The sequence below is a fragment of the Lolium rigidum genome, chromosome 1, assembly GCF_022539505.1.
Source record: "Lolium rigidum isolate FL_2022 chromosome 1, APGP_CSIRO_Lrig_0.1, whole genome shotgun sequence".
NCBI classification, from domain to species: Eukaryota; Viridiplantae; Streptophyta; class Magnoliopsida; order Poales; family Poaceae; genus Lolium; species Lolium rigidum.
Genome location: NC_061508.1, coordinates 44,580,488 through 44,594,315, shown reverse-complemented (window position 1 = coordinate 44,594,315; position 13,828 = coordinate 44,580,488). Strand labels below are relative to the sequence as shown.

Here is a 13,828-nt window from a genome sequence, read left to right as displayed (position 1 = left end):
CCTATGCTCGCCAAGTTCCTGCGCGGTTTCCACTCCGACGACCTCCGCCGCATCCTCCTCCACTCCGAGCCCACGCTCCACTTCCCCCTCGTCATCGAGTGAGTACTCCTCCAACTCCAACTCCACCCCGCCCCCGCTCTGCTCCCCCCGAACCCTAACCCCGTCTCCTCTCGCAGCTTCGCGGAGCTCTTCGATTTCGACACCGAACTGGGCAACGCACTGTACAGCGACCCCAAGGCCTTCCTCCTCGTCTTCGACGCCGCCGCTCAACGCGCCCAGGCGAGTAGACCAACCTCCTGCACGACATGCATCCCCCATTTTTTTCCCGCGTTTCCTTACCATCGGTTTCATTAGCAGAGTGAGGTGTTGGAAATTCTCAACACGAGCGAGTTGATGGGGACTCCGGATAAGTCGAATCCTGCCGCGACAAAGAAGGAGTTCGTGCACGTGCGCGTCAACACCTCCGGGTCGCCGCTTCTATTCCCGGGTGCGCTCACGCATGCGCCTTTCCTGTTCGTTGAAATGCTTGCAAGACTGTATGGTGGCGTGGTTTTCTAGTTGTTCACGGGTTCCCCTGATTCAGCTATGATGGTGTTATTTTTTGCAGAATCGTCGCCGAGCATTGGGAAGGTAAGGGTGAAGCATAGGGGGATTCTGCTGACCTTGAAGGGGACTGTGATCAGGTCAGGTGGTGTGAAGATGATCGAGGGCGAGCGGTGGTATCAGTGCAGGAAATGCAGCCACAGGTTTGTGATGCATGTTCAGGACGTCGTAGTTAACAGTATATACCAGACGTATTGGCTGAAATTGAATCCCTTGAGTCTGCAAGCATTATTGCCTTGTGACGCATAACTCCGAACCGCATATCACTGTAATTCAGTAATTTAGATTGTGATCAACTAATTAAGGTGGTTAGGCAGTGGATTTTTCTTAAGAAACCAGATAAAGTATCTTATCTTCCTGAACTGAAGTCAATATCTGTTTTCATATGTAACTAAATGTTCTTAGTTGTGCTGCCAAGATTGTCATCTTCTGTTACGATGCTGGGAGACGTTAGCCTATTTCGGTGGCTTAAGCCCGCAAGCCAAAAGCTGGGCGAGCAAGTTTGCAATCAGAGTCGAAGCTTCTCTTGCATGTAGTTAATAAATCATTCAGTGTGAGCGGCGTAAGTGCTTAACTAAGGAAGTAGCATTGTTTCTCAGAATTGAGTGAGATACACTCAAGAGACTGAATCAATCAGTTGCTTGCCTTGCTAAGAACTTCAGATATATAATTTTGTGCCTCTTAACATACGAAGATCTCCTCGTTACTTCTTACAAAGTGTGTTGAATTTACTTGAATGTCATGAACATACATTTTTGTCATAGATACACCAGTCCTTAATTTATTTCTATATTGAATAGGTTCCTCTGCTACCCTGAGCTAGAGGCTGGGAATCGTATAACTCTTCCTGCATCTTGCCCATCCACGGTATTGCATTTCCTTACTTCTTTTTAAATCGAAGGTAGAGTATGATTTCACTGAGTGAAAAACAGTATTAATTATTCTGGTTCGATCTATATTTCTCCACCTCTGGTGCACAATGGTATTCTCTTCTTATGGCCAAGGCACATGCTATCGACTGTTTTTATTTACCTGTTTACATTTCATAATTGTTTGACGCTGTACGCCATATTCTGTGAAGTAGCTTCTAATAGTTTTGCTATTCATCCAGAGTTCAAAAGGCTGTCCAAGTGCTTATTTCCAATTAATTGAAGATAGCATAACCTGTCATGATTATCAAGAAATAAAAATCCAAGAAAGCGTACAACTTCTCGATGTTGGGTCTATACCCCGTTCAATGCCCGTGATTTTGATGGATGACCTTGTTGATATTGTTAAAGCTGGAGGTAGGTAGCCTCTTTGGGCTCATACATTTATAGGAGTCTGTGAGAGATTATGTTTTGCTGATCTTGAAAATAAAACCACAGTGCTTAATCTTTATATAAGGAGCTTAACCAGATAAGTTAGGAAATTTCTTATGTTGATTTCTCATTGTTTCCAAGTCCCAACTTAAAAGTGATGTGTTTCGTTTGCCTCAATTGCATCCTATACGTCAAGTGTGTTTTTTCTTCAGATGACGTCATTGTTAGTGGTATATTGTCTGCAAAGTGGTCCTCTGATGTTAAGGATGTGCGTTGCAACCTTGATCCTGTCTTTATTGCCAATTATGCGAGGTAATTGATAAGCCGTACTATGGTTCCTATCCAACTTCAGCTCTGATAAAGTAGCATGTAATTTCTTTCCCATTTGTTAGTGTTTGATTTATGCACATTAATCATTATGGATTTATGGTTTTAATTTTTTTTCAAGCATGTCATGGGCCAAGCATGGATATTTTGTCTTTGAAGCATTGTTATTTCATTTGCGAATAATTGATTTATGCACATTAATCATTATGTCTGTAATATTTTTCGAGCATGTCATGGACCAAGTATGGATGCTTGCTCCTTGAAGCATTGTTTTCCCTTGATATCATGCTAATTAAGAACCTGCAAGTACTCATTCACTTTTCTCCAGATCAATCAAAGCAATATCAAAAGCTTTAATATGTTATTGCTACTCCATAAAATTTTATGGAATCACTGTTGATGTTCTTCTGTTGGGTTTCATATCTAGCCTACCCCAACATGCTTGGGAAAAAGACTTTAATGTTGTTGTTACTGTTGATGTTTTGCCGTGTTAGTATATTGAGTTTGTGTTGAAAAATGGAATTCTTTCATGTAATAGATATGTCAATGTCTACAGTATCATTTGGTCTTATGTGATGGGAAGTCTTCCTCTACAGTTTGTGATGCGAGTCGATGATGTATTTCATTCCACTCATTCCACCATGGACAACATTTGTTCAGTGCTTTTGGGTTGCTGAGATGTGAAGTTTAAACAATGCTAATGCCTTCTGTAGTGCTGATTTTTATGAATGGCTTATGTCTATTCACTGTGTTTTACAGGAGAACTAATGAGCTGAAGTCTGGTATAGACATCCCTGAGGAAATTATCCAGGAGTTCGATTTTTTCTGGGCAAAACACAGAGATACTCCACTAAAAGGTTCCTAACCTGCCTGGATCTTTCGGTTGGCACGCTTCTAGTTTTCAAGCTATAAAACCCTGATCTTCTGTATCTCAAATTGCATCCTGCAATTTTCTCGCCATTTAATCACTGCTATAAGTTACATATTTTCCTTTTTGGGTACATAGGAAGAAATGAAATCTTGAAAGGCATTTGTCCTCAGATTTATGGGCTATTTACGGTAAAGCTTGCAGGTATGCTACTTTCTCTCAGTAAGCTGTACTATTGGTAATTCAGTGGTGTTTTTAGCCTTGTATGGAAGAAAATCATTAACTAATATGTTCTTAAGCATTCCTGTGTCAAATACTGTTATAGCATATTAACTATTCGTGGTATATTTATTTTTCAGTTGCTCTCACATTGATTGGCGGAGTGCAGCATGTTGATGCTTCTGGAACAAAGGTTCGTGGTGAACCACATATGCTTCTCGTTGGTGATCCAGGTACTAATGTTAATAATCACACGCTTTATTGAGAGGGTTTAGCTTTATAAATTTTGTTATATTTCTACACAAAGAGAGACAACTCCCCACCGCCAGCCCTCGAAAATTACATATTCAAATTTTCACATCAGTAAGTACTTCGATATTTCACAGTAATAGAGGAATGCCGTTGAGTTGGTACATATATACAAAAATATCTAATCATTTAGCACCTGAGTCTCCATCATGACCACAAAAAACTGAGAGTTAGAAAAAACAAAGAAACTTGCAATTAGCAGAACTATAAAAATAACCATATGGTATATTTTTTCAAACCCTAAAGCAAGATGATAGAAATCTTGGAGAGATGGCCCACCAGTCATGAAGAAGGTGGAGAGGAGATGTGATGGCAGATGAACCGTCACCTCCAACTCAAATACTTATAGGAGTAAACATAAATATTTTAGCTGATGATCGCAGATCACGGGTTTCTTTGGATTCGGGTGTTTATTTCCTGTGCACCATTCGAAATTCGAAATGTATCACCTGCAAATATCATGTGCTTTGAAATCCACTAGGAATATGTAGTACATCTTGTGTTTTCATATTCCTATCTTTTCTATTTCCTGCAATCCAATGTGGCCCCGAAGTGGTAAATGCAAGATCAGAAGTGATACTGTTCAAGAGTTCATACACATGCCATGACATGCAAACATAATAGACAGATGAATAAAACAATGAGCCTACTATTGCATAAGATTCTGTTGTACCTGGGAGGGGGAAATGCTTTGGTGGTGCTAAATCCAAAGTGGCATGCAGTGGAAACCTACTAGATACACTCTAAAAACATTTTCGTTGTGAAAAATACAAATACATCCTAAAACTTACAAGATTGCATTAGTTACTTTTCTGCACCACATCTAAAGATTGTACATGTACATTTGACGCAACTGTATTGTGCTTTACTGAATTTCAGGTACTGGTAAATCCCAATTTTTGAAGTTTGCTGCTAAATTGAGCAACCGTTCTGTGATTACAACTGGTCTTGGAAGTACCAGTGCTGGTTTGACTGTCACTGCTGTCAAGGATGGAGGTATATATGTTTTAGTGTTCAACATCACCATTCCTTGTCAGCATTATACATTACTTTGGTGACATTTTCATTTGACATTAGTACTGGACTACTGGTTTTCTTGGTTCCAATGTTCATTTGAATATAATGATAGGTGAGTGGATGCTTGAGGCTGGTGCCCTTGTCTTGGCTGATGGTGGTTTATGCTGCATAGATGAATTTGATAGGTTTGACTGTTTCTTTCTCCAATTGCTACCCGGTACCATTATTTGCTAATGCGATCAGTGGCTCTTGTTTTATCGGAGAACAGATTCCAGTTCCTGATCTGTCACTTAACTGTCCTGGCACTGAAAATATTGAGAATGGATTATTATGAGAGGTTATGTCATACATGAGATTCACTGATGGATCAGATCCTTGTATATTTTGCTTAAATGATCTCATCTAGACATAGTTCCCAACCGAGCTGATACCTCCCTAATCCCTATCCTATAGTTCTGGGGACCCGCAGCTGCAAAGCCCCAGCCTCCCATCGAGCTATTGATCTCCCATATAATATGCATGCATATTTAAGCTATTTTTTCTGATGTATTTTCCATGCTAAACGCATAGCTTTTTTTTGGAGTGTTGGGAGACATACTATGTTACTATTTCATGCTCTTGGCCTTTTTTCTAAAATCAACGCAACACCTGTTAACCTCAATGTCTTATCTGACATATTTCCTGTCTAACATTCTCATCATAGTATGCGAGAGCATGACAGGACAACAATACATGAAGCCATGGAACAACAAACAATAAGCGTTGCGAAGGTACCAAGCCTTTTTATTCGATACAATTGCCATTTAATGAGCCATTCAAGCTCACCACCCATGCACCTTGATCATGGATAATTATTTCCTTATCTTTCAGGCTGGACTGGTGACAACACTCACTTCGAGGACTACTGTCTTTGGTGCCACTAATCCCAAAGGACAGTACGACTCTGATGAATGTACTGCACTTAACTCAAACAGTATAGCCATGTTACTTCAAAAAGTTAAAAAACTTAAGGCAATATTTCAGGCATCACATATTGACTTCTGCAGTTCTTAACGATGACAGCATAACATGTAATTTGTGTTAAGTTTCTAACTCAATCCAAGCGTGGCATAAACACTACCAGAGATGCCATAAATGCCTTCAAAACCACAGATTAACACTCTGACGGTTCATAATTTGATGGTGCAACTGGCATAATGATATTTTATTCGTATAGTAATTTATTTAGATTCATTTGAAGTACATCCATAAACTATATAAACTCTTTTAAATCTACATTAGGATATTGATTTAGCAAGGCATCATAAAGTGGATGAATGCTACTGAGCTGTCTGCCCATTTCAAAGTTCTTGACAAGTGTTCATCTAATCTGATCTGTATCCACATTTCTGTTTTTCAGCCTTATCTGTGAATACAACACTGTCAGGACCATTGTTAAGTAGATTTGATATAGTTATTGTTCTCTTGGATAGAAAGAACCCTGACTTGGATGGCATAATTTCATCTCATATATTAGCCCAGGTACATTTCGTTGCTTTTATATTGAGCTTGCTCTCTTTTGTTGAGCTTACCCTTCTTCGGAAACATGAAAAATGGCCAAATCATTTTTCTCGATTGTGTAGTCTAAGCGTATATAAGATGTGGGCCTTATAGGCCTTGCTAAGCTATGGACCATATGCATATACATTAACAATACCAATAACAACTCTATGTGGTAATATACCAGAATGTCATTTTGGAATAAATTGCTATATTAAGCACTTTTATTGGAAATTGTGCAGAGCACTAAAGCAGAAGAAAAAAAGACAAGTGATTCTGGTGTAAAGAGCACTGCTGCTTTGGGCATAGAAGAGTGGACACTTCCCTTTTTGAGAAGGTAGATAGCCTAGAGATTTTTGCTCTGAAATGAGAGTACATGTGTCATTATGTTCTATTGCCTTAGCAAGTGCTATTTCAGACCATGCTTAATGAGCAGCTGAATTTTTTTTTATTTAGTTTTTCTTATTGTGCACTTTACCGCTGAGACTGTTATTGTCATTGTGAATGATGTATAATGATGCTCCAATATCATAAATCCCAGGTATATCCACTATGTGAGACACCGGTTTAAACCAGTTCTGACAAAGGAGGCAGAAAGAATTATCTCAGGATATTATCAGCTACAAAGGAGTTCTGGAACACAGAATGCAGGTTAGAAAATCATGTATGTTTCCTTGGAGAGTTCTGCAGCCTCTGAAAAACAGTATTTTGTGCAGCGAGAACAACTGTGCGTATGCTTGAGAGTTTGATAAGGCTAGCGCAAGGCATGTTCTTTCATCTCCAGTGGACCTTTTCCCCTTTCAGATATGTTTCCTGACTCTCATCTTGCCTCATTCTTACAGTTCTATTTTCCCCTCTTTTGTAGCACATGCAAGATTAATGTTCAGAGATGAGGTTACAGAACTTGATGCTATTGCTGCCATATTATGCATTGAGTCCTCCATGACAACATCTGCAGTCGTAGACAGTGCTGGAGATGCTCTAAACTCCAACTTCCGAGAGAATCCTGATCAGGAATGTATCCAAACATATATTCAGACCGTATTTATTCATGAATATTGGAATTTGACCACTGAAAACTTAAGTTCACAGCTGCCTCATGTTTGTTTTGTTTTGCTTTGCTCAACTGCACATGGGAGTTCTTGCATACTATCTTGGCACAGCCTTTAGGGTAAACTAGGATATACTCTTTCAATCACATGTTAATTTGATTTTGAGCAGTCTATACTTTGCTGCTGACTGGCTCATTGCCGCTTGAGTTACTTACATCAGGAAATGCATCATTGTGACCATAGATTATGTAAAGTGATAATCAGTGTTTCCTATATCTTTGTTTGTCTTGACATGTATAGATATGGAACAGGCGAATATAATCCGTGAGAAGGTTAAAGGCTACCCACTATTCTAGTCTAGTACTCCATAATATCTGATGCAGCTAGTCGAAGAGTCATGGGCATTCACACATATCATCTTCATTTCTGCACAGCCATATGCTAGCTAAGGTGACATACTCTGGCTTTGAATCATGGATCGTTGTGTGCCTTGGTACTCAATCACAATTGCTAGGTTAGGAAGGCTATAATAATTATGTAAAGGGATAAGCCATGTCTCTGTTTGTCTTGACATGTTATAGAAATCGAAAAGGAGAGGATAGTCCTTAAGAAGCTTGAGGACTACCCACTATTCTAGTAGTACATAATATTATATCTGATGCAACAATATGGATATATGTTTGCCACTTCCGGTAAACAGTATCGGTATGGGATTACAGTGGTATGTCACATTAATTTACATTGTTTGGTTCGTGCAAGTGTGGGAATCGAATTAATTTACGGAGTACATTGTTTGGTTGTGGAACGCAACATGAATATAGCAGAAGCTCAGTTGCGCAAGTTCTATAAATAGGTAACTTAAGTATCCAGCGTGCTTAGACATGCACTTCACAAATGATTTCGCCATTAGCCCTGCATCGGCATAGTTTAAAGGCATCAAACAAGAAAAAGTGGAAGTATTTGAATACAGCTTCATGTTGGTACTGCTTATGGGCAAACAGGTTGCACTTTGGACGAGTATCATACAAAGAGACTCCTAATACGTCAACTGCATAAAACACCTATACAAGTTCAGAGTAATACGTCCCCCTTGAACTACTCCCTCCTTCTCTACTCCCCTCTGCCCTCTAAAAACTGTTGTAATGCTCCTCGGTTTTGCTCCTTTCCGGAGTAGTTTAATATAATCGTTCAGGCTGGCGCAAGCCCGCCGTAGTCCAGGTCAAAAAAAAAAAAGTTCAGAGTAATTTACTTTTGCTGGAGGACAGAATACCATGTAAGAATTATCTGGAAAGATAAATGAAGCAATGGAATAAATGATTTTTCGCTAATCACACCTGCAAATCTGCCTATACGATGATCCAACACTCAGAGAATAGGCAAAAGATCCATTACATAGATGTGAAATATAAAAAAATCATAACAGAGAATCCAACTATCCAACAACCGCGCCAACCACAACAAAAGCTAGCCAGTTCCCTCTCTCAAAAGAAACCCTCGCTCCTCAGCAAACGATCGACACGACGAGATGATCGAAATGACATGAAACCTACTAACGTAGCACAGCACTGCCTCCACCCTGGCCTGGGCCCTAGAAGAGTGCCGCGGCCACGAGCCCGGCCACGCCCAGGCCAGCCAGCGCCGTGGCTCTGAGCCCGGTGGCGCCCGACTCTGACTGCTTGGCCGGCGGCGCGAGCACGGTGGCCGGGGTCTTGGTCGTGGAACCGCCGGTGCTCGTCGACGGGGACGTCGGGGTCGTGTCCGGCGTGGTGTCGGGGCTGTCCGGGGTCGGGGTAGGGGAGGCCTTGGGCGGCGGCGACGCGGCGGTGGCGGCGGCGACGGTGACGACGAGCTTCATGCCGCTGCTGCAGTGCCCGGCGACGCCGCAGATGAAGTAGTGCTTGCCCGCGGTCTTGAGCGCGACGGTGCTGGCGCCGCTGCCGTCGCTACTGAGCGCGTTGGCGGAGGAGCACGACGCGTAGTCCGCCGCGCTCACCTCGGCCACTGTGTGCGCCCCTCCGGCGAAGTTGAACACTGCAAGAGGAAAATCGTCGGCCGTGAGCAAATGCGTGGCAAACAAACTAGAACGCAACGCAGCCGTGTTGAGAGTTCAGACTTGAGAGACTTGGGCGAGGGTGTAAGTAGTAACTAGTAAGTACTGACCGAGGGAGTCGCCGACTTTGAACTTCTTGTCGCTGGCCCAGGTGGTGTAGTCCGCCCCGGTGGTCCAGCCGGAGGTGTCGCCGACGGTGTACTTCGCCGCGGACGCCGCCGACGCGCAGCTCGCGATGAGGAGCAGCGCCGCCAATGCCAGATTGGAAGCCATCGCAGCAGCCAAAAGCTCCACCAGCCAACTGAATCGGAAACGAGAATGCAGCGGTGTCAGACCGTCGTCAAATTGCGCTTCTCAGTCGAGATCGATCGGTCGGTGTGCAGTGCGGAAGATTGCAGGCCAGGGCGGCCTTATATATACACGGGAGGGTTGCACCGGCGATGGCGACGAACGGGACGCACGGCGCGCGCGGCAGCTGGGAGTTGGTGAAGTGGGTTCCGTTGGAGTTGGTTGGGAGCAGGAACCACCGGCCCCGTCGTTGTGCCTTTTTCCAAGATCTCCGGCTGCTAGTCGCCGACGCGTAGACACGAAATGCCTTAGAAACGACTCTACTCCAGCTTAGCTACCACGCTGTTCGCTAGAACGATAGACAATACACAACCTTTTGGAGAGGAGAAAACACATGTTCTTCGTGATCTCAAAGCTTGCCAGAGTACCAACTGATGCTCAGCTATTTACTTTCTTTCGGTTGCCACATCTCTTTCTCATGATGAACGCGCGTCGCAGGCATGATATTCTTGCCATCGATCGATCGATGCGAAGAAAGAGTAGATTACTTGGCATTATCATCGGACTCGCCACATCTCTCTGAGGTTGCCGTTGCCTAGCTAGCTTTCATCGGTGACTGACAGAGTGGCTTACTAGCGGTGGGTCCATGGACATCGTGTTTCCGTCTGGAGAACTAGTAGCAATGAGACTAATCACCATCTGTTCCCGGTAGTCATGTCCGGTCTCCATGGGAATCAGCTACTCCCTCTAGTTTATTACAAAGGTTATAGTACTAAATCAGCAACAAATAATATGGATTGATATTTTTCAAGAAGAACCTCGCTTGCGAGCTTGCTACCGGCTCTTCGTACAGTGATGCGTCAGTGTTTGCCCATGTCTAACGCTCTTCGTACAATTGGCTAAGCTGTAAGGTAAAGCAATGGTTCTCTTGTGTTTGGTGAGTATGTACGTACTTCCGTCTTAGTTCATCGTTTGAGCGAAGGCACCTACCCTCTGGAAAAGGACTTCTCCAAACACTTTCAGATGTTACAGTTGCCTAGCTAACTAGCAATTGCTTTGTGAAACAAATGCCTTTGAGGTTGACCCATCTCATCTGCTGATCCAGTATATAGCAAGCAATCAATAGAGAGTGAAATATGTGGCCTGGAAATGCCCAGATAAGCTGCATTGCGGTTACATTGATTAGACCACTTTGTGCTTGTGGATTTCTTGTTATATCCAGCTGGATGACAAGAAGACCAGAGAACAAGCTAGCGACCGTGCCATGGACCCCTGGGCATCGATCTCCAATCCGGTTGGTGATCACGTAGTACCTAACATGAGCCGATTAGGTCTGTTCCGTGTCTGGTGCGCACAGGTAGAGCTGCTAAGTACCTTTGTTTGTTGGTAGCCTTTTGCACGCTTTGTCAAAGTATCACATGCTGTTATGCATAGTTTAAAATAGCCGGCTATAGCCGGGCTATAGCGGCTATAGCCTTTCCCGCATGGTGCGGCTAACTGCATTAGCCCACTAAAAGGTGTTAAAATCCTTAAATAGCCGGCTATAGCCAGGTTATAGCCGGGTTATAGCTGTTTTGCGCGGCTATATCCTGTAGCCGGCTATTTTAAACTGTTATGTGAGTCTCGTCTCATTTTGTGATCTTCATTCAGGCTTCACTGCTTCAATCACTTACGTATTAGCACTGAGAATTTTGGTCAGAGCACAAGAATTCGTTGTACATTTCACCACCAAGGAATATGGTATACCGACACATGGAGTGCGGCACCTTGGTATGCGTATAAATTGATGATAGCTACATTCACAGATTTTGTTAGAAATTTGAGACACACGTCAATTGTACGAGGACAAACAATCATATTACCATCACCAAGATTTGCTAATGACAATATGAGATTCAACAAACTTTCTAATTTCTCGACCGTGACTAGGACACACTTCCCCACATACTAAATCGATATAGTACAACTAAAGACGAACCCGTCGAAGCCATCTAACGCATCTCAATCACCCCACCACGGCCATGATGAAAACCTTTGCCACGGGCCCGCGGATTGTGCTTCTCTCATGTGTTTAGTCTAACATGTTCATCCGGTCTATTTTACCAACTCGATTGTACATGCATTTACATGTTTGACATGGGTTACACGAGTTCGACTCAACACATCACCTTGCTCTAATTCAACCCGAAAGTCAAACATGAAACTAAGTTGTACATGGATCCATGACTCTACCACCTCACCAAGAGAGGTTATCCCCACTGATCAAGCACCCACAAATAAAATTCCCCCGCTTACCACAAAGCCCTCAAGTTTTGATATCAAAAAAAGCATACGCATCCATCAGTTCACGCGTTTCAGTGAACTAGCTCATGGATGAGTTCGGTACTAAAGACTGGAGTTCAAAAAAAGGAGAGAAAGAGTTCAGAAAATTGGGGTCCATGCCTCGATCTAAATTTTTCCTATTCTTGCAATAATTAGCCAAAAGATGAGCAAAACATAGACCAGTTCTTTCACACAACAAAAAAAAACTAGCAATACTGATTTGGGTAGAAAGCAAACACATCTTCAGTATCTCACTAAAGAAGCCCATGTATTGCTGCAACCTGTAAGACTCTGAATTATCATGGCCTCTCTGCAGGCCCGTCCAAATACTCAGTCAGTTCTAATGGGCCTTGTGGTTCTTGATGTGGTGAACGAAATAGATGGGTTTCACACCAATCAAGAAATCTTAAGTGAAAGAGAACATGGGCCTTCAGCACAAGAATTTTATCAAACTGAAGGAACTCACACAGATTATCACAAGTTAAGAAAAACATATTACCACACTTTCTAGGACCATCTCTAACTGAAAGAACAAAAACGCTTAGAGGAGCAAAAGTTAGGAAAAGATTCTTTTTTGCACCTCTAAGCCATCTCGAGCCGAAGTTGCAAAAAGGTTAGCCGACCAAATTTTTTACTCATCGGCCTCTATGGTGTTAATATTTGCTCGGCTGCGACGCGAGGAGCAAAAGAAGGATTCCTCCCAAAATGCGTTCACACTTGTGTCGCTGCTTCGCCACTCGTCCTCCTACTCCCGTCGACGTTCAATCCGCCGGCCACCTATTGCCTCCGCCACGAGCCCGAACCCTCCTACGCCCTCCTACCCCACTCCGACAAGCTCGCCAGTGCATGTCATCGCTGAAATCGGGCTAGAAGCGGGCCGCATCCACCGGAGATCCCACCCCCAATTCATGGTCTTTTTAGGCCGCGGCGAGCTCGGTTTGTTCAAAAATGACGCGGCCGAACAGTGGAGACATTGTAGCTACACATCCGCGGAGATAGGCGTCACCGGAACTGAGCCCCCTAGCCATTTTTCCGACGTGAAATATCCGGCAGTGGCGAAGACCAGCGACCGTCAAGACCGTTGTTTCGTGACCTCTACGTCCGCATCTGGTCATCGCGCAGCCCCGGCGGTCTTTTAACCTCTCCACGTCGGCTCAATTTCACCGTTCGCGGTGCCCACCTCCTCCACCGCTGAGGTGTTGAGCATCACTGGCGTCTCTATCGCGAATCTTAGTTATATATGCCTCTATTTATGAATTTGAACTTGAAATTCGGTGTGTTTGAATTTCAACAATTTAATTTGTTTTGTGATAATAAATGTGTTAGTTTTGGTTCAAATGATTTGATTTGGAACAAAACAATTTTCGGGCGTTTAAGTTTAGGAGATCGGCTGTAGGTAGCTAAATTTTAGGGGAGCAAATATGAGGAGTCAGGGAATAGGGAGGCCTTTGCTCCTCTAAGTTTTGCTCTTTTGGTTAAAGATGCTCCGACCCATTTTCGTAATCATGAACATCATTTCTCCTCGTAGGTTTATAAAGGGTTAATTTGATAGATGCCACTATAATTTCTGGCTATTTGAGAACTGCCACTACAATTTTCGTCTTTTGAAAAACGCCACTACAATTCTCTGTACGTTCTATAAATGCCATTATGCTCAGTTAAACACATATACCACACAATATATACTCATATTTTCATCGTACATACGTATACATGGTAGTTCCCACCTGAATAAAGCTTTGCAATACGCCAAAATGCAGCCTAGGATGATCCGCAGAGAGCAAAATATGTATATTGTTGGATTAAGCATCAGAGCCGGTCAATTTTTTTTTTAGAATAGGCAAGTGGTAGATGGGACTTCCTGTACTTCCTAGCCTATCTTCTGGATCGTGTCAGGTCGTGACATAGCATGAATTGCGTTTGAATTTCCACA

At 42.9% G+C, this 13,828-nt stretch overlaps 2 protein-coding genes across 2 annotated transcripts; one reads left to right on the top strand and one right to left on the bottom strand.

Annotated features, from left to right (window-relative positions):
• On the top strand, nucleotides 1-7,901 carry LOC124672097 (probable DNA helicase MCM9). Its single transcript, XM_047208386.1, has 20 exons — nucleotides 1-98; nucleotides 177-279; nucleotides 358-487; nucleotides 608-746; nucleotides 1,404-1,470; nucleotides 1,715-1,889; nucleotides 2,117-2,216; nucleotides 2,991-3,088; nucleotides 3,238-3,303; nucleotides 3,459-3,551; nucleotides 4,507-4,623; nucleotides 4,757-4,829; nucleotides 5,348-5,414; nucleotides 5,515-5,596; nucleotides 6,044-6,165; nucleotides 6,426-6,520; nucleotides 6,725-6,834; nucleotides 6,900-6,947; nucleotides 7,049-7,201; nucleotides 7,536-7,901. Exons 1-20 carry the CDS (start codon nucleotides 4-6, stop codon nucleotides 7,589-7,591), a joined length of 1,989 nt encoding a protein of 662 aa, XP_047064342.1. The 5' UTR covers nucleotides 1-3; the 3' UTR covers nucleotides 7,592-7,901.
• Nucleotides 7,902-8,697: 796 nt separating this feature from the next.
• Nucleotides 8,698-9,564, bottom strand: LOC124672086 (blue copper protein-like). Its single transcript, XM_047208376.1, has 2 exons — nucleotides 9,396-9,564; nucleotides 8,698-9,266 (listed from the first exon to the last, which is right to left on the bottom strand). Exons 1-2 carry the CDS (start codon nucleotides 9,556-9,558, stop codon nucleotides 8,824-8,826), a joined length of 606 nt encoding a protein of 201 aa, XP_047064332.1. The 5' UTR covers nucleotides 9,559-9,564; the 3' UTR covers nucleotides 8,698-8,823.
• Nucleotides 9,565-13,828: the final 4,264 nt, after the last annotated feature.